Source organism: Pistacia vera, unplaced genomic scaffold (assembly GCF_008641045.1).
Source record: "Pistacia vera cultivar Batoury unplaced genomic scaffold, PisVer_v2 Contig325, whole genome shotgun sequence".
NCBI lineage: Eukaryota > Viridiplantae > Streptophyta > Magnoliopsida > Sapindales > Anacardiaceae > Pistacia > Pistacia vera.
Genome location: NW_022196141.1, coordinates 1,721 through 22,078, shown reverse-complemented (window position 1 = coordinate 22,078; position 20,358 = coordinate 1,721). Strand labels below are relative to the sequence as shown.

Genomic DNA, 20,358 nt, shown 5'->3' with positions numbered 1-20,358 from the left:
TTTTTATTTTGGCCCACCCTAAAAGAAATTCTTGGATCCGCTACTGGCAAGAAAGTATTATGTTATTGTATTCTTTTCTCTTAGGTTCTTAATATTGTATAATTATTTTTTTTTGCTTAAGGTTTGGTATTTTTTAAAGTTTGTACTAGTTGTTTGACAAACAATGGCGAAGCCGCGAACGCTTCAACAAAAATCCTAGATCTGCCACTACCTCAAGGTAATCAAGGATATCCGGACTAGTTTGCACGCATCTCAACTAATCTCGCACTCCAATAACTCAACAATTTGGGCTGGGTCATGGGTCTTTCATGGGCTTGGGTAAAACTTTTCTTGAAAAACCGACTTGCCAAGGGAGGGTGCCCCAACCTCCTAAAGTTAAAGATCGGATAATCCTCCAATAGTCACTCTTATAAGCAACAGAAGATAATCGAACGTAAGACCCTCTTGAGTAATATATCAAAGAGTCTTAGTTGACCATCTGGCCACGTAGGGGTTGGTTATTGGACGTTTTAGTTCATATTAGGTCTTGTTGATAAAAATTAATACAAATATCGTTAATAGTATATCAATATTCTCCTATAGAATTATGTGTCTTAGAATATGATATTATGATAAATAATATAAATAACTATTTTCTTAATTTAAATGTATGTTCGTGAAGTTAATATATATATACAAAAGATGAGTTGTCACTACTTTAGAATTAATTGGAGAGGTCGTTATAATTAATACCAAAACCAAAACGTTGCTTTCATGACTTTTGCTCTCATAAACATTATAAAAAAAATAAAGGGAAAAAGATTTTATATTGGAAGCAAAAGCAAATACGAATGATGAATAAGTGGGGGACTAATGACCATAACCTAATTACAAAACAAAGAAAATATATATACACATATATATATATATATAAGTGGGACATCTTCATTATTATGTATAAACTACAATCCATCTTTACTTTTGACTTTCAAGTTATGATATATTTCTCACAGCTAAGCTCCCACCCATTTTATATAACCAACTGCTAGCTAAGCTAATCATCTCCTTAATTTGTTCTTAATTAACATAACTCAAGCACAACACTCCCTCTCCATGTTGAAATGATGATTTCTTCACATTTATGATTGTACAGGGCTTTGAAAACGCCAAGGAAGAATGAATGGCTAATATTTTCGGCTTCTTGTGAGCTTCTGGTATTGTAATTGTGGTGGTGGGTTGGGAATGGCGGCTACTGTTTGGAACTGTAGAATGGAGCCCAAGCGTGCGGTTGTAAGGGAGCAAGTAATTAATCACCTTCAATCAACACCTTCTGGGCTTTGTCAGAACAATCGACATGCTTAATTGAATGCGAAAGAAACATGGTTCATCATTTATTTTTCTCCAAGTACTCAGATTTAAAGGATGTCTAACAACATATAGTGAAACTGTAGTGTGCTTAAGATTAATCTCTAATCACCAAAACAATCTCCTTGGGAAAATATGTCAGCCCTAAGTCGTTAATGTTATATCTCACGCCTTAAAGAAATAGCAAATTAAAGAATCAAACAGATCACACACACACACACAAGAACGCCAAGATTTACCGTGGTTCACTTACTCAGTTCGAGTAAGCTACGTCCATGTTAAGCTCGAAAAACAAGCAAGCTCGTTGCACTAAAATTTACCAAGAACTTAGTTCATATTACACACAGTATATCAAACCCCTCAATCCTTCTCTAAATTTGTAATTCACCCTAGAGACCCTATCTTTGGAATCCCTAATGATCTATGTATACTAATACACCCGAATGACCTGAAACCAGCTACTCAATCCCCAGTTACAAGATTCAATCCACAAAATTAGTAAACCCTAACAGACCCAATTTTGCTCGATGAAAAAGAGAGAGATATAAAACGTTGTAGCTCTCAATCTGCCTTGTTGGTATGCTTTTATATGGTTGACCAAGGGACTCATTCGAACCGTTGGATCTTCAATTAATCAATGCTCAGGATCAACTCCCCATTTGCTCAAAACGAAGTTGCTTCATTTAATCATAAAACGTCACCGCTTCAAGCCATCACAATAACAGTTAATCTCTACAAATTAAGGTAGAATTAAGTCGTCATTCATTTAATTTATGTGTAATCTTGTAACTAGGCGTTCATTCTTTGACTGCTTGACCAGTCATTGATCATATTCACATGATGACCCGAAGACAATAGCCCAAAAAACAGAAAAACCATTGTTAGGCCTTTGACTTTGGACCAGCCCCTGGGTTGGTCAGGACTTTGGAGATCACTCTTTTGTTTCCTACGCATACCAAGAAAAATTCATGGAAAATGGATATCAAGAAGTTGAAGGAGGTCTTAGAAGTGATCAAAAAATTGTTCATGTGAACCCGACGAAATCAATAGTGGGTGTATTGGTATTTGGTAACTGAGAAAATTAAGACAAGACTTTCAAACATTTGATAATAATCATACTTTTGTTATTACTTATTGACTTTGCTTATACATGCATTAGCAACTTTACTGTGGCCTGTTCCATTTTATAAAGTTAATTTCGTCGATTTTGAATAATTACCATGTTATTACTTGTGCTATTTTTGTTGATTGTGGTGTTCATGTGGAGCAACATGGTTTCAGCTACAATCCAAGTGACACTTGGGTTGGAACATTGCGCAATTTCCGACGACGGAAGAAACTTGCAGCCTGCTGTTTAAGAACCTTGTGAGAATTCCAGTCTCGCAGTCCTCAAGGGACACCCACTGAATATCAATAAAATGATAAGTTGTTGAAAGCAAACTCTGTTAATTCTTCAAACTCCAATGTTCTAGCTAAACTCTCACACCTTTTTACGATTTACTATTTGTTTTTGTGGTTCCATGCTGCCATAGAGCTACACCTACACTAAGGAACATTGAAATACTCAATATTCATGTTTAAATATACGGGGAACAGTAACCTCTCAAATATATAATAATTGAACATAGAAAACTTAGCCTTAAATTAACTAAATCAAAATGCCACCCTCCTCGCAAACCAAGCAAAGATCTTCTCGTTGATTGCATGGCGGTAGACAGGCGCAAAACACACATTTCTTACGTTTCACGTTATCGTATGAACCAACACACCACCGCTTGTTAATGTTAAGTTGATTCATGGCCCTCTCACTTAATTCATTTTATTTTTTCAACTTTTGTTGGTACTATTGAATCTCTCTGTTGGGACCATCGAATTTCCCTGTGATTATAAACGCTTCGAGATTTTCGTTTCAATTGATACAATACAAATCAACACATGGGCTGACTCGAGAGTTGATGCAGTCGTTATTTATTACGAGATTGTTAATTAAATTATAATATTAATAGCCACCATTTTACTGAAGGCAGGGAGGATGTTGGAACCATAGTTCCTCTCCTAACTTTGACTTGGGCTCGTATGTTGTGTAGCTAGCTGCTAGGTGTTAAAATCTATATACTGTATATATTTGACTTGTATTTCAAGTTAAGATGAAGTAATCTCTATATAAATACACTGATTTGTGCCTTCATATATCTCTCTTCTCCTGCCTGATTTCGACAACAAACATACCCTAGCTACCAACCAAATTAAGAAGAAACACATCCATGGCTCCATTGGGGTTAACATGTTTCCTTTTTATACTTCTTTTCACTACTTCAAGCTTCTCCAATATTACCGCTCATGCACACCATCAAGGTAATAATACTTCAGTATTTCCATTTTCTTTCTCTTGCTCACCCCAGCAAAAGCCACTACTTTTAGTTTCAGGTTAATTATTAATTACTAAAGTTTAATTAATTTCCTTTTACATGGCGATGCAGCTGTTGAAGTTGATGCTGTTTCAAAGGGAAAGGTAAAGACGTTATGATATGTAACAAATTTTTGTTTTTGGGCACATTATTTTTTTCATTAAAACGATATGTTCCCTGCAGGGAGTCGTCGATGGTGAGATCACTTCAACTGGTGCGAATGATCAAAGACTTGGCGGAAGGAGAATGGGTTCCGTCGTTCAAGTAAGGAAGGCAAAGAAGGTGAAGGAGTCTGGTGTTTCTGGAGAAACAAGTCAATTTGCTGCTGGAGAAGTTGAAGACCAAAGGAAGAAGATGTCTAATGTAGCATGTAAACAAAGAGTTGGTCATCAATTTTCTAAAGAAGCGGATCAGAAAGAATTTGTAGCTTTCAATGCTGATTATCGTGCACCCAGGCACCACCCACCTAAGAACAACTGATGTAAAGAAGGAATTATGAATATTAATTCTCTGCTTTCAAAGTTTAGTCTAAAATACTCCTGTTTTCCTTCTGTTTGCACTTTGCTCCTTCCTCAAGAACTATGATATATTGTGCACTGCATCATTAATTACCAAATTAGTAGTGCTCAGTTTTTGTTTTTTCTGCAATGCATTGTAATCAGAAAATTTTGAATGAATTACCAAAGAAGTAAATTACCCAGGTTTCAGTTCATTTGTGTGAGAAGTAATGTAATATCGGGTATAGTTTAAAACTGTTTTCAATGTAGTTTTGATGAGAAAATGAAGATTAAGCTGAATATGGCGGTGGGAGCCTAGCTAGGAGTTGCATGCATTCCACGGAAACCTAAATGGGTGGGGGTGTGATGAGAAGGCAGGCATGGTTTAGTCAAATCAAATGTCATTGGTGTCTCCCATACACAAGAACATGAGTTTGGTAAATTGAAAAACCTGAAATGCAGTTACCAAAATAAAGGCCAGCGAATGAAGTAGCTAGGAATGGAAAATGAATAAGGGCAGCACGTGAAGGCGTTTTCAAGTTGATATTTTTACCGGAAATATTGGTTACAGGATATTCAGTAGGAGTCAGTGTTGCCCGTGTTGCCAGATTGTTAATAGAAACAACAAATTGTTGGTGTTGGTGCTCGTAATACATTACAGAGAGAAGAAGGCTTTATCTTTTTTAATTGAGGAGTTGTCGTTTCAAGATCAACAAGGTTGAGTTGAAGTTTCAGTCTTGTGTCATTGCAACTCAAAGTGATGAGATGAGTTTAACTGGATTTAGACACTGTTCTACCACAAGCCCACGTGGGTTGGGTAAGTCCTTTTTCTAGTAAATTAAATGTTGAATTTCTTTGAACAAATTTAAAAAGGAGGAAGGGTCTCTTCATTAAGAATGCAATGCAGATACACAGGTTTTTGATTGATTCAAGTTTATATGTTATGGATTCTTCAAACTCTTGTTTAAATAGCATCAAAACAAGGTGCTGGAGGTCGAGTACTGACAAACAAATAATTTGGTTCAACAATATTGATATTTATGTTGATTCTAATCCCTAGTTTTTAATAGCTAATTAATTATTATTAGATATTAACAAATTTCCCTCTTGTGATTTGGGATTATATTTACCCATAAAATTTAAGGAAGACACAAATTATCTAGTCACACACATGTCAAACATCCTAAATAACCTAAATTGTTAAAAAAATAAAAAGGGTTTAAGGTATAACTATTGTGATTTTTTTGTCATATATTATTGATATTAAATGATGCTAAAATTATTATTTTTTCTTTACTTTATTTTCTATTGTTAAAAGAAAATTTTATATGAAGGCGTCCCTAGCTCCATCGTAGACACCAAGCACATAAGTTGTGCAAAATCTTTAAAATAAATAAATAAATGCAAAAAAAAAAAAAAAAAATCGTAGTGCAGCTATAATGTAGTGTTTTGAAGTACAATTCGCGAGTTAACAACTTTTTCCCACCTAAATAATGGTTTAATGACATTTCTCCCCCACAAACTTTTAAAATATCATTTTATTACCTAAATTTATATTCCGACGGCAAACAGAGAGCAAATTCAATTCAGGCTATTGCGGCTTTTGAAGAAGCGAGGCGGATTAGTCTTTTGGTGGTAGAAGGTTGGATTTTTTGGTGATTGGGATTAATCAAAATTTAACTTGGGAGGGGCAGTTGTGCAAACCCTAATCGCTCGATTGCTAACGATTGACAAGATCAGCTGGAGTAGGATTTGAGGGGTTTTGGTGAGTGATGATCAGAGAAGAGAATGGTGGTGGTATGGGGTCGCAACAATACCAAAATTGGAAACGGAATATAAATTTGAGTAGTAAATGAGTAATACTACACCCACAACCTCTTATCACAAATTTTCTCTCATAATATCGATATGACAGCTTGCTATTGGTCAATCACAATTTATCAAGTGGGACCCATTGTGAGCTATCACTTCGAGGCTGTGAAATGAAGTTTGTGAGAAGAGATTGTGGATGTAACATTTTTTATAGTAAAATAGCATTCTAAAAGTATGTGGATAGGAAAATATCATTAAGCTATTATTTGGGTGGGAAAAAGTCGTTTACTCGTGACTTGTTTGACCCTCTTTATTTTGTATTAAGACTAAATTTAATATTTTGTTTGTTACAATATAGATATTGAAAGTTATTAAAACACATGGAGTGTCTGTTGATACAGAATTCTACACCAACCAGCGTTATCCAATTGATCTTGTCGGGATCGGAACCGATGTATACGTGATTAGTGAAAATTAGCGATGAATATGAATGAAATGAACTAAAAACAAAGAGATTTTTAAAGTGGTTCGGTCAGGTTAACAACCTACGTCCACTGTGTTTTTATATTTGCTGTGAGAGCTTACAATGCGATTTTTATTTGAAATTCGTAACCCCCTCCTCATTGTCTGAGGGGGGTTTATATACAAGATTGGTACAAAGGAAAAAACAAAATTCGAGGGATTACAATTGATTCAAATTATAATTTTGATATCCTCGCGATTGGGCGCTGTGATTATGCAGTGATAACCATTGATCCAGTCTTTCTCGCAATTTCTAGGATCTGAAGTAATCTGGGGATTGATTGAATGATTCCTTGAATTATTCACGACTAGCTTATGCTGGGTCGAGCAATAGCTCGACGAGCTTATGTTGGGTCGACCAATCATAATTGTCGAGCTCATTCTAGGTCGAACTATCATAGTTGTCGTGCTCATTCTGGATCGAGCTATATCTTCGAGTTGGCCTGAGCTTGGCGGAAAAACCACACACAACATCTGCCCCCTAGTGTTCAATGCTCGTTTCAGGCTTCGAAGACTATTGCTTGATTTGATGCCAAGCTCGGCTTCAACAGTGAGTCTTCGAGTGCGTGTCCAATTGGGCCCCCATGATTGACTTTATGCTTGGCCGACGTACCTCACACTTGGATCTTTATTCCTCATGGTACTTGTCAAAACTCAGAATATGAACAGTCAGGACATACAAGTAATTTATGCGTGGTCATGCAGCATTAAATGCGGCAGCCTTTGTCAGTTACGTTTTGTCGCGAGTGGGCAAAGTTAGCTATTCACGTGCAAAGTCGAGGCGACATGCGACGATGGTTATCATTATAGCAATGCAACGGTTCGTCGCTCCTTATGGATGGTTGACACGTGGCCATACCTACGAGCTGAGATTGCTCGATGAATGAAGGGTCAGGATCTACTGTAAGTCGACAACCACGATTAAACCCCGCCCCTTTATCTCCCATGCAAATCACTATAAAAGGTAGCGAAAAACCTCAGAATAGTCGCTCTGAAAGTTATTCTAACTCTGGTTCTCCTTTGTCGTTGTTCTTACGTCATCGCAGTGGTCTTTCTTACGAGTTCCCAACACTTTTCTTATTCCAGTAAGGCTCTTTTCCTTATTTTCTTCTATTTTTCTGATTTTGCGTCAAAGGTTGGTTACTGTAGTGGCCACATTGGATGTTTTAAGGTTTTAGTAGGGTTTTTGGTTGCGTCTCTAACGGTCTCAGGTTTTAAAGAGGTTTAACGCGATGGTCGTTGGTATCCCAAGTAGGTCGCGTCCCTTCGTTGTATTACGCAAGCTATCTCGGGTGCCTGAAATAGAAACGAGTGTGGAAGGTTGTCGATTTGTTTGAGCTCTAACACATGTTTGCTTCTTTTTTCAAGTACCCAAAAGCGAGCTACAGCCATATCTTCCTCCAGTAGTCGCACTATAGACTGAATGTTCGATTCGTCGGCAGGCTTGGTAGCCCTTGGAGATGTGTCCCCCGAGGTCTCTGAAGAATTCATCGCTCGAAGCTCGGACCCCGACGCTATGGGCTTGTCCGATCATGCTTCGATTCAACTGGCTCACTCCCCGCTGTCTCTAACCCATAGGCTATGAAGAGAACCACAATGCTCGATCACCCTCAGGGATCTTGAACGCATAAGAGCAGTCTACGTGTGGCAACTTAACTTGATGTTTCCGGGGGAATATTCTTGGAAGAACCCCCCTCGTGGATGGGTAGCCACCTCTGAGACTCTCCTGAACATGATTCCACCAGTTGAGGTTCCCGACCTTGGAAAGGAAGTCACTGTTCCTCCTGTTGATGAGACATCTCTTCCTCTCGGCGACGACCTTTTGGACAGGTCGAGGATGAAGCTCCTGCTCCCCCACCCATTTGAGAAGTCATTTTTTTTTTCTTGCCTTTATAATTAAACTTAATCAATGAAAGAAACTTTTATTGTTTTCATGTCGAGCAATATTTGTTATACTTCTATGGAGTCGATTTGTCGTCTTGGTAGGACTTGTAACACTAAAATCCAAATTTGCTTAAAGTTACGCGTAGCTCACTTCTTAATAAGCTTTTTCGGATTTGTACGAGGAAATCTTATGCGCCATTTAACTTTGATTTAAGACTTTATTGCCCTTTTCAAGTTTTTTGGATGCCGGCTTAAGGTCGATTTCCTTCGATAAGTTTTTCCTTAAAATTGATTTCAAGTTTAACTTCATCGATTTGGGGGTGTTTCACCCTCAAAGATTTGGATTTTGGCGTGGCTTGTTCAAGATAAGCTGCCTTTCTTGGACTCTTGACTCCGAGTTTTTTTTTTTTTTTTTTTTTAGAATATCATCGCTTAGGTCGCGATTTAGTAAAATGCTAACGATCTTAAGATGTCTACAATGAATCATAGAAAATAATGAATAATATCCCGTTTATTTATCAAGTATTTTGGCCGTAAATGGCCTTACAACGAACATGAATGCAGAACATAAGAACAATTGAAACCCGAGCTGCTTCTTGGTAATACCTTCGCAAGTGCTCGGCGTTCAAGCTCGCATTATTGCTTCGCCATTGAGGCGTTTAATGTGAAAGGATCCTGGTGTGAACTTTTTGGATATCCTGAAGGGACCATCCCATTTGGGCCCAAGTGCCCCAAGTTTGAGTTTTTAGTACCCTAGACGACATTTCTGAGGACCAGATCACCCATTTCAAAGTCTCTGTTTTTGACATTGGTATTGAAGTATCGCTTGGCTCGCTGTTGATACGAGGCGAGCCTCAACTGAGATTTGGCCCGATGTTCTTCGATCAGGTCTAGCCTCGGGCGAAAAAGGTCAGGTCGAGTTCCTGGCAGTCATTTTGTAGGACCATAAAGCTTTTGGCAGCTCGTCAGCCCATCACCCTTTAAGGTCATCGAGCTTCTTCTTTATGGTGTGCTTGATTACTTTGTTCACAACCTCTACTTGTCTGTTGGCTTGAGGCCGATAGACTACAGCGAAACTCTTCTTGATGTCAAGCCGCTCGCAGAAGGTCTTGAAATCTTCGTTGTCGAGCTGCTTCCCATTGTCGGTTATTATTGTGTGGGGAATCTCAAACCAACAAATTATGTTCTTATAGACAAAATCATTTAGCCTGCTCAACATTATTGTTGCCACTGGTTTGACTTCTTCCCACTTGGTTAAATAATCCATGGCAACTAAAGCGAATTTAACGCTCCATTTTCCCTAAGGCAATGGGCCGATAAGGTCGATACCCCAGATCGCAAATGGTCATGGGCTTGTCAGAGTGGTCAATTCTTACGGTGGAGCTCATGGAATATCTACAAATCTCTGGCATCTGTCACATCTGCGAACATAATCTGTTGCATCATTATAAACGGTTGGCTAGTAATATCCCTAGTGGAGCACCTTGTAAGCTAGAGATATGCCCCCCACGTAGTTCTCGCAATTTCCCTCGTGTATTTCTCTCATAACATAATTTGAATCCTTGTTGTCAATACATCACAGCAACGATACATTGAATCCACGCTTATACAGTCTATCGTTGATGAACGTATACCGAGCTGCCTTCGTGCGGAGTGCTCTAGCTTTAGTTTTGTCCTCTGGCAGTGTGCTGTCCTTCAAGTAGGTGGTGATTGCATTCATCTAGATGTACATTTGACTTGTGGTTAACATTAGATCTTGTGGAGCGGAGATGCTTGCTTTCGGAAGGAATTTAACTGGGATTGAATCAGCCTTCTCATTGTTGATTGCTGAGGCCAGGCGAGCCAATGCATCTGCCTGCGAGTTTTTCTCCCTTGGGATTTGGTGAATGGTAAAGAATCTAAACTGTCCAAGCTCGGTCTCTACTTGCTGGAGGTAGGATGTCATCCTATCTTCTTTTGCCTGGTATTCCCCGGTAACTTTATGGACCACGAGTTGTGAGTCATTATAGATCTTGATGGACTCTACCCCTATTTTCTTGACGAGTCATATATCTGCGAGCAATACCTCATACTCAGCTTCGTTATTGGAGGCGTTTAATCCGAACCTTACTACAGCTCTAATTGGGTCTCCCTCTAGACTTTCAAGCAAGAGGCACGCTCCTGCTCCCTTTTCATTCGAGGAGCCATCTACGTACAAAGTCCATAGCCATAAGTTGTCACTCTTTTGTTTCCGTTGCTCGATCTCTCTAAAGGCATTTGCCTCTGGCGGGCTTGACTCGGCCTCTGGTTGATAGGAAAACTGGGATATAAAATTTGTCATAGCCTAACGTTTGATCAATGTCCTCGGTATATACTTGATGTCGTGCTGACTTATCTCCATCGTCCACTAAATCAATCTACCCGATGCCTCGGGCTTCGGCATTATCTTCTTCAACGGAAAGTTTGTCAGCACATGGATAGAGTATGCTTGAAAATAGGGTTGCAACTTTCTGGCGGCAGCAACGAGGGCGTAAGCGAGCTTCTCCATCTCCGAGTATCTTGTCTCCGTATCAAGCAGTCTCTTGCTCACATAATATACTGGCCATTATATTCTTTCCTCTTTGCGTATCAACGTCGTGCTCACAGCGGATTTTGATACTGACAAGTACAGTAGTAGCGGATCACCTTGGATGGGTTTTAATAGTAGGGGAGGTTGTCCGAGGTGTTTCTTCAGCTCTTGGAAGGCTCTTTCGCACTCCTCTGTCCATTTGAAACCCTTCTTCCCCTTCAGGGGCTCAAAAAATGGTAAACACCTGTTTGTGGCTCGAGAAACGAACCTGCTGAGCACAACCACACGTCTAGTCAGGCTTTGTACCTGCTTTACGCCAGTCGGGCTTTTCATGTCAAGCAAGGCCTGAATCTTCTCCAGGTTAGCTTCTATGCCCCGTTGGTTCACGAGGAAGCCTAAGAATTTTCGGAGCTTAACCCGAAAGCACATTTCAGCGAATTGAGCTTTATTTGATACTTTTTGAGGATGTCAAACATTTCTCCCAGGTACTCAATGTGACTTTAAGCGACCTTTGACTTGATGAGCATGTCGTCGATGTATACTTCCATGAATCGACTAATTTGGTTGGCGAACATTTTGTTCACCAAGCGTTGGTAGGTTGCCTTAATGTTCTCGATGCCAAATGGCATAACCCTGTAACAATAGATTCTGCAGTCAATAATAAAAGAAGTATGTTCTTCATCGAGCTGGTACATCGGGATCTGGTTATATCCCGAGTATGTATCCATAAAGCTAAGTAGTACGTTTTTCGTTGTCGCGTCCACTAGCTGGTCGATCCGTGGTAGCAAAAAACTGTCTTTTTGACAGGCCTTGTTCAGATCCATGAAGTCGACACAAGTCTGTCACTTGCCATCCGACTTCTTGACTAGGACTGGATTGGTGACCCAATCGAGGTACTTGACTTCCTTGATAAAGTTGATTTCCAAGAGTTTGTCGACTTCATCCTTGAGTACTTAAGAGTGCTATGCATCCATGGCCCTTCTTTTCTGCCTTATGGGTCGAGCATATGGGTCGAGGTTCAACCTATGGGATATTATCTCAAGGCTGATCCCAACCATATCCACGTGCACCCACGCGAATACGTCAAGGTTTCTCTTTAGGAACCCGACGAGATTATTGACCATTTCTCTGGTCAAGCTGCTGCCAATTTTCAACACGCGAGTTGGATCTTCCTCGTTAACTCTTATTTCTAGCAGCTTTTTGGTCAGTCCCGCTGCGAGCTCTTCTTTGTGGATGCGAGGATCTATAGTGTCCTCTAGCAGCCTAGGGCTCGACTTGGATTCTGTGATGATCATTGTCTTTGGGTACGACCGTTTCTGTATGACATTTATAGCCCAATTATAGCATTCTCGAGATTCTTTGGTGCAGCTCCGAATCGTCAGGACTCCTCCAGAAGTCAAAAATCATATCGCTTAGCAGCGCACCGATGTGACTGCGCTTAAATCATCCAGGATTGGCCTCCCAAGGATGACGTTGTATGTGGTCGGACAGTCCACCACTAAGAATTCAGCCATCAGTGTTCTAACCTTTGGTTTTGCCCTTAGAGTTACGAGAAGGTCAATAGTACCTTTGGGAACCAGGCTATCCTCGGTGAACCCATAGAACGACGAGGGGCACGCTCGCAAGTTCCTTTCTATGAATCCCATTCCTCAGAAGGCTCCCAAGAATATGATGTTTTCTGCACTCCCGTTGTTGACCATAACCCTTAACACTCTTGCATTGCCTATCCTGGTTGCGATTACAATCGTGTCATGATTATGACGTGGGGATGTTTTACACTCGTCAACTGTGAACCCCACTACCTCGCTTTCCTATTTGGGCCGCTTGGGTGACTTTTTTCTCACAGCTCATTATTCAGGGGACCGAGTCCGTCCTCACTTCCCAAGCATACTGCTCGCGAGCTCGTCTCGAGCTCCCCGCTATGTCGGGCCTTACGTAAATCATATTCACGAAGACTTCGTTGGGATTTAGTTGAGCCTGTTGAGCTAAACCTGAACCTGTCCTAGGGCTTGACTACTTTGCTCACTAGGGTTTTCGCGAGTCGGCTCTACCTTAACAAATTCTTTTTTGGTGGCCTCTTCTCATCAGGTCTTCGATGGAGTCTTTTATGGCTAGGCAATCATTCGTGTTGTGCCCGATATCTCTATGGTACCAATAATATTTCTGCCAGTCTCTTCTGCCTGAAGCCCCCCTCATCATTTCTAGAGTGGGTAGTCTCTTCGCCTCTCAGGACACTTCATAGATGTGGGTGATGTCTTGAGTGAGGAGGGTGTATTCTGCATACCGCGGGAAAGGTTGCCTGTCATCGCAGTTATCTATCCTCTATTTCTTTTGGGACCTGTTGTGATCCCTGTCGTTGCAGTCTTGACCCCCATGCTTATTTGAGAGGCGATCTTGTCTCTTGTCTGGGACCCCCCGTAGTGAGCTTCTGGCTAATGCTACCAGCGAGCTCTCTACTCGTTGGCATTTCGCGACCATCTGGTAGAATTTGGTCAGGCTCACATGATCTTCACTCTAGAGCTCTTTCCACAGCTCCGTGTTAGGTCTAATCCCTACGATCAGCAAAGTTCGAATGGATTCTTCGGAGGCGTCAACGACTTTTGCCTACTCGTTCTGGAACCTCGTTAAATACGAGGTCAGTGATTCGTCTCGCTCTTGGCGAATGTTGCTCAAGTAGCTAAGCGACATCGCGAATTGCCTCCTCGCTTGAAATTGTTGTAAGTACAACGAGGAGAATTGTTGCCAGGAGTTGATAGAGTTCACCTTGAGCCTTTTGTACCACCTCTTGGCATCTCCAACTAATGTGACTGTGAATTTCGCTAAGTCATTGACCTGGTGTAGCTCCATCAAGTCATTAAAGTTGTCGAGGTGGTCTTTAGGGTCCCTTCTCCCGTCGAACTTGCTTTTGGGGCCTTGAACCCTTGTAGGAGCAGGGCATGATGAACTTTCTCCGTAAAGGAGGAACTTATTAGTTCATCCACCAAGTTGTTATGGCGAGCTTTTAGGTCGTCAAGCATCCTCTGCATGTGATCTAAGTCTTCATTTTGGTTGCCCTAGCTGGCTTTATTAAGCCTCACCTCGAGCAAATGAATCTGCAAGTTTGTTGCTTGCAAAGCCCTTCCGGCGTGCTCATTAATGCGCGAGGTCGAGTCATGATGGCTGGGTTGATATGTGCTATCATGCTCGTCAGTGCGTTGCTCGCGACATCGGTGATAACTGAAACGTCAGTCATTGCCAAATTGACGCACATGACTTACTTCGTGAGCCTAGAAAGATCAATCTTGCCTTGGGCGTGGGCTAAATCTGGCACACTGAAACTAGGGATACCGTCGAGCTTCTCGGTGGTATCCGTCGCCTTTGTTTTCCTTCAATAGCTTTTTCCTGACCGCCTCCCAAGGTTTGTTTGCCTGTGAGACTCACGCTCGTGCGTGGAGTGCTGCCTGCAAGGTTGGAGGTGTTGATCACCCCTTGGCGATGACAAAACAGACTGTCCACCTGCAAAATTCATACATGTTGGGATTGCGTTGGCGAAACGCTGGTGGTCGTGGTTCTAGGCAGTTGGTTGTTGGTTCCTCAACTCAGCCACGTTCTATTGCACTGCCTATGCAAACATTGTCCTGATCATCTCCATCAGCTGGTCGTTCTCGGGGGCTGACGTCCCTGCCCCTGGTTGTTCGTGGTGTGCTGAGTTGGCAGCACAGGTGGTCGGCTTCCAGCGTTCTCTTGTTACACCTCCTGGTGGGTGGTTTCCACGTTCTTGTGATTTTCGGTGATAGTTTTCGATCTTGTGTACACCATTTTGGCCTTGGAACAGGTAAATTGCGGTGAACGTTTGCCAAAATATTTGAAATATTGGTGGATGCCCTCCTTCTAGCGTCAAAATGTTGATATAGAATTCTGCACCAATCAGCGTGATCCGATTGACCTTACCGGGATCAAAACCGATGTACGCGTGATTAGTGAAAATCAATGATAAATATGAATGAAATGAACTAAAAGCAAAGAGATTTTTAAGGTGGTTCGGCCAGGTTAACAGCCTATGTCCACTGTGTTTTTGTATTTGCTGTGAGAGCTTACAACGCGATTTTTATCTTAAATTCGTAACCCCTTCATCGTTGTCTGAGGGGGGTTTATATACAATATTGGTACAAAGGAAAAAATGAAATTCGAGGGATTACAACTAATTCAAATCATAATTCTGATATCCTCACGATTAAGCGCTGTGATCACCGTTGATCCAATCTTTCCTACAATATCTAAGATCTGAAGTAATCTAGGGATTGATTGAATGATTCCTTGAATTGTTTGCGACTAGCTTATGTTGGGTCGAGTCATAGCTCGACGAGCTTATGCTGGGTCGATCAATCATAGTTGCCGAACTCATTATGGGTCAAGCTATCATAGTTGTCGAGCTCATTCTGGATCGAGCTATATCCTTGAGTTGGCCCGAACTTGGTAAAAAAACCACACACAACAGTGTCAAATTGGCAAAACCAAATTCCAAGTGTCCAATAGGACCCCTTCTTGTTTGGTCCAAGGGTCAGAGTATGCAGATTGGTGTTCATGACCCAAACTAACCTTTTTACCTCAAAATATCTTTCTAATATCAAATTTTATAAATGAAAGAATCATTTTTCGGTAAAGGATTTAATAGGTGATAATTAATTGATAAATATTTTCTTTTGAATTAACTTAATTCAAAAGAAAATATTTATCAATTAATTATCACCTAATTGGTAGGCTTGGATAGTAAATAACTCTCAAAGAAGTTAGGTTATAGATAATCAATAATGCTATGGACACCGAAAAACCTACACCGAAATTGTTACCGGCCTACGTGTAACACGCTTCTGATTTTTTTTAACAATTGTTTTCTAGTGAACGATCGTCCATCAAATTTGGATTGCCGTTCCTTAAGTTTGGACGGGCGTCCATACTTTAAAAAAAAAAAAAAAACATTCTAAATACCTTTCTTCTTCGCTCTTCTTCTTCGTCTTCATTCACTGTGCTTTTTTCATATTTATCGCACCTTCTTCACTTGCCTCCATGGAAACTTTATTGCATAGTCGTTATTTTCAGGTAGTTTTTGATAAGAAACTATCCAAGATTACACAAATGGTCTTCCAATTTAATATCTAATGGGACTCACATAGAAGGCATCCGCATGGGCCAGCACCATGTAGTCTAGATATGTCCTTGTGACTATATCCTTCAGCAGTAGCCAATACTTCATTGAAAACAATTTTTGAATTGGTGTTCTCTGCTAAAGAGGAAACTGCTTATAGTTAAGGATTAAACAAAAATACAATACATAACGAAGGCAACTCCACAGTTGAATCAAGCTACAAGCAGAAATAAAAAACACACTTAAGCGCCAATTATTCTAACTACAATATACATATAAAGATACAGCCCAAGAGTTTCCAACCGTAAATGTTTCTCGGTCACATGAGCTGCAGCGGAGAGCAAAGATTGAGTAGTCCTGGTGACACATATGTAATCAGCTTACTAATAAATTTTTAACTCCCTCCTCCCATATGCGTTCAGCAATTTAAAAGATTCAGTTCAGAACTCAATCAAATATTTTAAGAAAAACCTTGAAACATCAGTTTCACTCGGCTCAGCTCCCCTCTTCTAAGAAACTCATGACAGCTTGAATAGCCCCTCCGCAGACTGCTTAATCCTATCGCATATAGCTGTGGTACAATTATGCAAGGTGCCTACAAGCTTCAAGAAATCACACAAGTAACTTGAAGCTGCCAGTGTCTTAAAAGAAATTGTAAAATATATCTACGAATAAACCATAACTCATCTTTGTAATAGAGTACAGGCAGAGGAAACAATGCTGTTGAAAACCTCGATGGATCAATAGAAGCACCTGAATATACAGAAGGGGGAACAAAAAATTACAGGGTAAACCGCAGATATAAACAGACATGAATATGCAGTAATAAGAAACTTACACTTCTCAAGATGGCTATTACATCCTCAAGGGAGGACAAAGTGCGTAGGACAATCTAATCCACACCAGAATTTGAACCAACAGGCCTTGGAAGTGAAAGAGAGTGCTAAAGAGTTGTCAAGAATCTAAACAAATAAAAATTGAGGGACAATAAATTTCTGAGTAAAATATTTGGAGAGCTACTAAACTTTATGAAAGACTTGCAAGTATTCAACCATAGGAGAAACTACCAACTGCCTATAAAATTATACTGAGCAGAAAGTTTTCTAACTTCAGAATGTGTCTGCACAACGTGGAAGATACATTATGACCCTATCTCTAAACACAGGGCTTCACGACTGGGCAATACATATGCCGCTGAAAGATGAGCAGAAAAACATGTTGTACTGTAAGCAAAAGAACTAGAGATAAAAGGCATACTTGTGGAAAGCACAAGAGAGTTAATTTGTTCAGGAAACACAATTACATGGTAAGTTTGAAAAATTCCCATGCACAGTACGGTCAATCTGTTGTTGTGCGTGCAACTCCATGGCAGCCCAGTGCACAATAGCCACTAGCACAAAGTGTCCGAAACTTCAAAAGGATGCAATAAAGTTTCCATGGAGGCAAGTGGAGAAGGTGCGATAAATATGAAAAAAACACAGTGATGAAGACGAAGAAGAAGAGCGAAGAAGAAAGGTATTTAGAATGTTTTTTTCTTTTTAGCCGTCCAAACCTAAGGGATGGCCGTCCATTCCTAATGGATGTCCGTCCAAATTTACCGTCCCAAATTTTTCTTTTTTTATTTTATATTTTGATTAATTACAGACGTCCCTTATTTACGAATGTTCATCCAAAAGAAGGGACGGCTGTCCATAAGGGATGAACAACCGTCCTAATTTTTATAAAAAAAAATTATTCCATTTTACTTATGACAGACGCCCGTCCAAAATTGGGGACGCCTGTTCCTAATTATAGACTCCGTCCATATAATATAGACGGGCGTTCAGTTGAGTGGACGGCCGTCCAAATTTGATGGACGACCGTTCAAGAAAAGAATTATTAAAAAAATCGAAAACGTGTTACATATGTCGATACATAATTTCGGTATAGGTTTTTCGGGTGTCCGTAACATTATTGATATACACTAAGTCAACAACTGGACCACTGTGGCTTGGATCTGGACCCGTCGGGACCCTGTAGCCGTCCTACAAGTGTAACTTGTTTAATCATGATCCACAAATTTCACTACTAGAGAATGCGTGTTGTCTTACACCAGAAGCCCACTTTCCACACACCCTCAACAATTCTCGCATCTTCATTTGGTCTCCATAAAAAACACTAGTCATGTCCACACACGACGGCGCCAGAGCCCATATTCTCGTCTTTCCTTACCCAGCTCAAGGCCACATGCTTCCGTTGCTCGATCTCACCCACCAATTAGCTCTCTCTAATCTGTCCATCACCATCGTCATCACACCCAAAAACCTACATACTCTCACTCCCCTTCTCACTGTTCACCCCGATATTCAAACCTTGGTCCTCCCGTTCCCATCTCATCCCTCCATTCCCGACGGTGTTGAAAACGTTAAAGACTTGGGCAACGCCGGTAACATCTCCATTATTAATGCTTTAGGCAAGCTCTTTGACCCAATTACTCACTGGTTTCATTCCCACCCCAACCCTCCAGTTGCGATTCTTTCGGATTTCTTCCTGGGATGGACTGTACGCCTTGCGCATCACCTCAACATTGTCAGAATCGCTTTTTTCTCTTCTGGTTCGTTTTTAGTTGCGGTTTCTGAATATCTTTGGAATCATTTAGATGAAATCAAGTCAGGGACTGCTATTCAGCTTCATAAATTGCCAGGATCTCCGATTTTTAAGGAAGAGCATCTGCCTACCCTAGTTCGACTGTATAAGAGGGATGATCCACAATGGGAGTTTGTGAAAGAGGTATATGTTGCAAATTTTTTGAGTTGGGGTTGCGTTTTCAATTCTTCCGAGGCATTGGAAGGTGTGTATTTGGATTATTTGAAGACAGCAATGGGTCATAACCGTGTTTTCGGGGTTGGACCATTGAGTTTGGTGGGTCCTAATTTAACTCGTGGTAATAACCCAGATTCGGACCCGAATGCCAATATCTTCAAGTGGCTGAACGAATGTCTGGATGGATCTGTTCTTTACGTCTGCTTTGGGAGTCAAAAGGCGTTGAACAAAGAACAAACAGAGGCTTTGGCAATAGGACTCGAGAGAAGCGGGACCCGATTTTTGTGGGCGGTTAAAACGGGTTTTTGCGGGCAGGCAGATAGTAAAAACGGGTTAATACCGGATGGGTTTGAGGAACGGGTCGCATGTCGAGGGTTGATATTGAAAGGTTGGGTTCCCCAAGTGGCAATATTAAATCACAAAGCAGTGGGTGGATTTTTAAGTCATTGTGGGTGGAACTCTACTTTGGAAGCAATCGTGGGCGGGGTGATGATATTGGCTTGGCCAATGGAGGCTGATCAATTTGTTAATGCAAAGCTCTTGGTTGATGACATGGGTGTGGCGGTTAGGGTGTGTGAGGGTGCTGAGTCGGTGCCTGACTCGGCCGAGTTAGGGAGGATTATTTCGGAGTCATTCAGTGAATGTGCAGAAATGAAGATTAAAGCGAAGGAGTCGAAAGAGAAGGCTTTAGCAGCGGTGAAGAGCGGTGGGAGCTCAAATCGGGAATTGGATAAACTTGTGCAAGAACTGAGAAGACTTCATCATGTCAAATGAAGTGTAGTTGTGTTGTGAAAGAGAATAACATCTGCAAAACTATTATTATAGTCTCTTTTAAGAATTTATTATATTATATGAAGAGCCAGTGGAACTTTTCCATGTTGAATCTCAACAACCATGAATGAGAATGGGTAGTTGAAAGTATTAAAATAATTTTTTTTTTTGGTAATTTTATAATAAATAAAGAATAGAACTAAGATGGGGGAACCCTACACAATGCAACTCTTTACATCAGCAAAATTGGCTACGTGATGTTAATAATCTCCCCTTAGTTGTTCCACAAAATTACTGAATTTAGTGTTTTAAAAACGTGTTAAATTTATGAAAATACTGATATATATTTATATAGATTACTAAAGCTCATTCTTGTTATTAATCGTCATGTGGATTCCGCGTACGATGCCATATAAGATCTTGGGAGTTCTATTAATATATAATTGTTATGAAAGATTTCAGCTATAGAATTGCTATTTATTAGTATTAATAACATATATTGAGCATCCAAATATCTAATTAAAAGATATTATATATAGATTTATGTTAATCCTTTCATATTCACCTAAATATTTATAACAATTAAATAGTGACATCTCAAAAGTCTCAAGAAAACTTTGTTTATATGTATAGATTCATGTTTGT

General features: G+C 40.3%; 1 protein-coding gene across 1 annotated transcript; it reads left to right on the top strand.

Annotated features, from left to right (window-relative positions):
- Nucleotides 1-18,295: 18,295 nt before the first annotated feature.
- On the top strand, nt 18,296-20,037 carry LOC116137435 (UDP-glycosyltransferase 89A2-like). The gene has a single exon (XM_031423120.1). It carries the CDS (start codon nt 18,304-18,306, stop codon nt 19,714-19,716), a length of 1,413 nt encoding a protein of 470 aa, XP_031278980.1. The 5' UTR covers nt 18,296-18,303; the 3' UTR covers nt 19,717-20,037.
- The last annotated feature ends 321 nt before the right edge of the window (nt 20,038-20,358 follow it).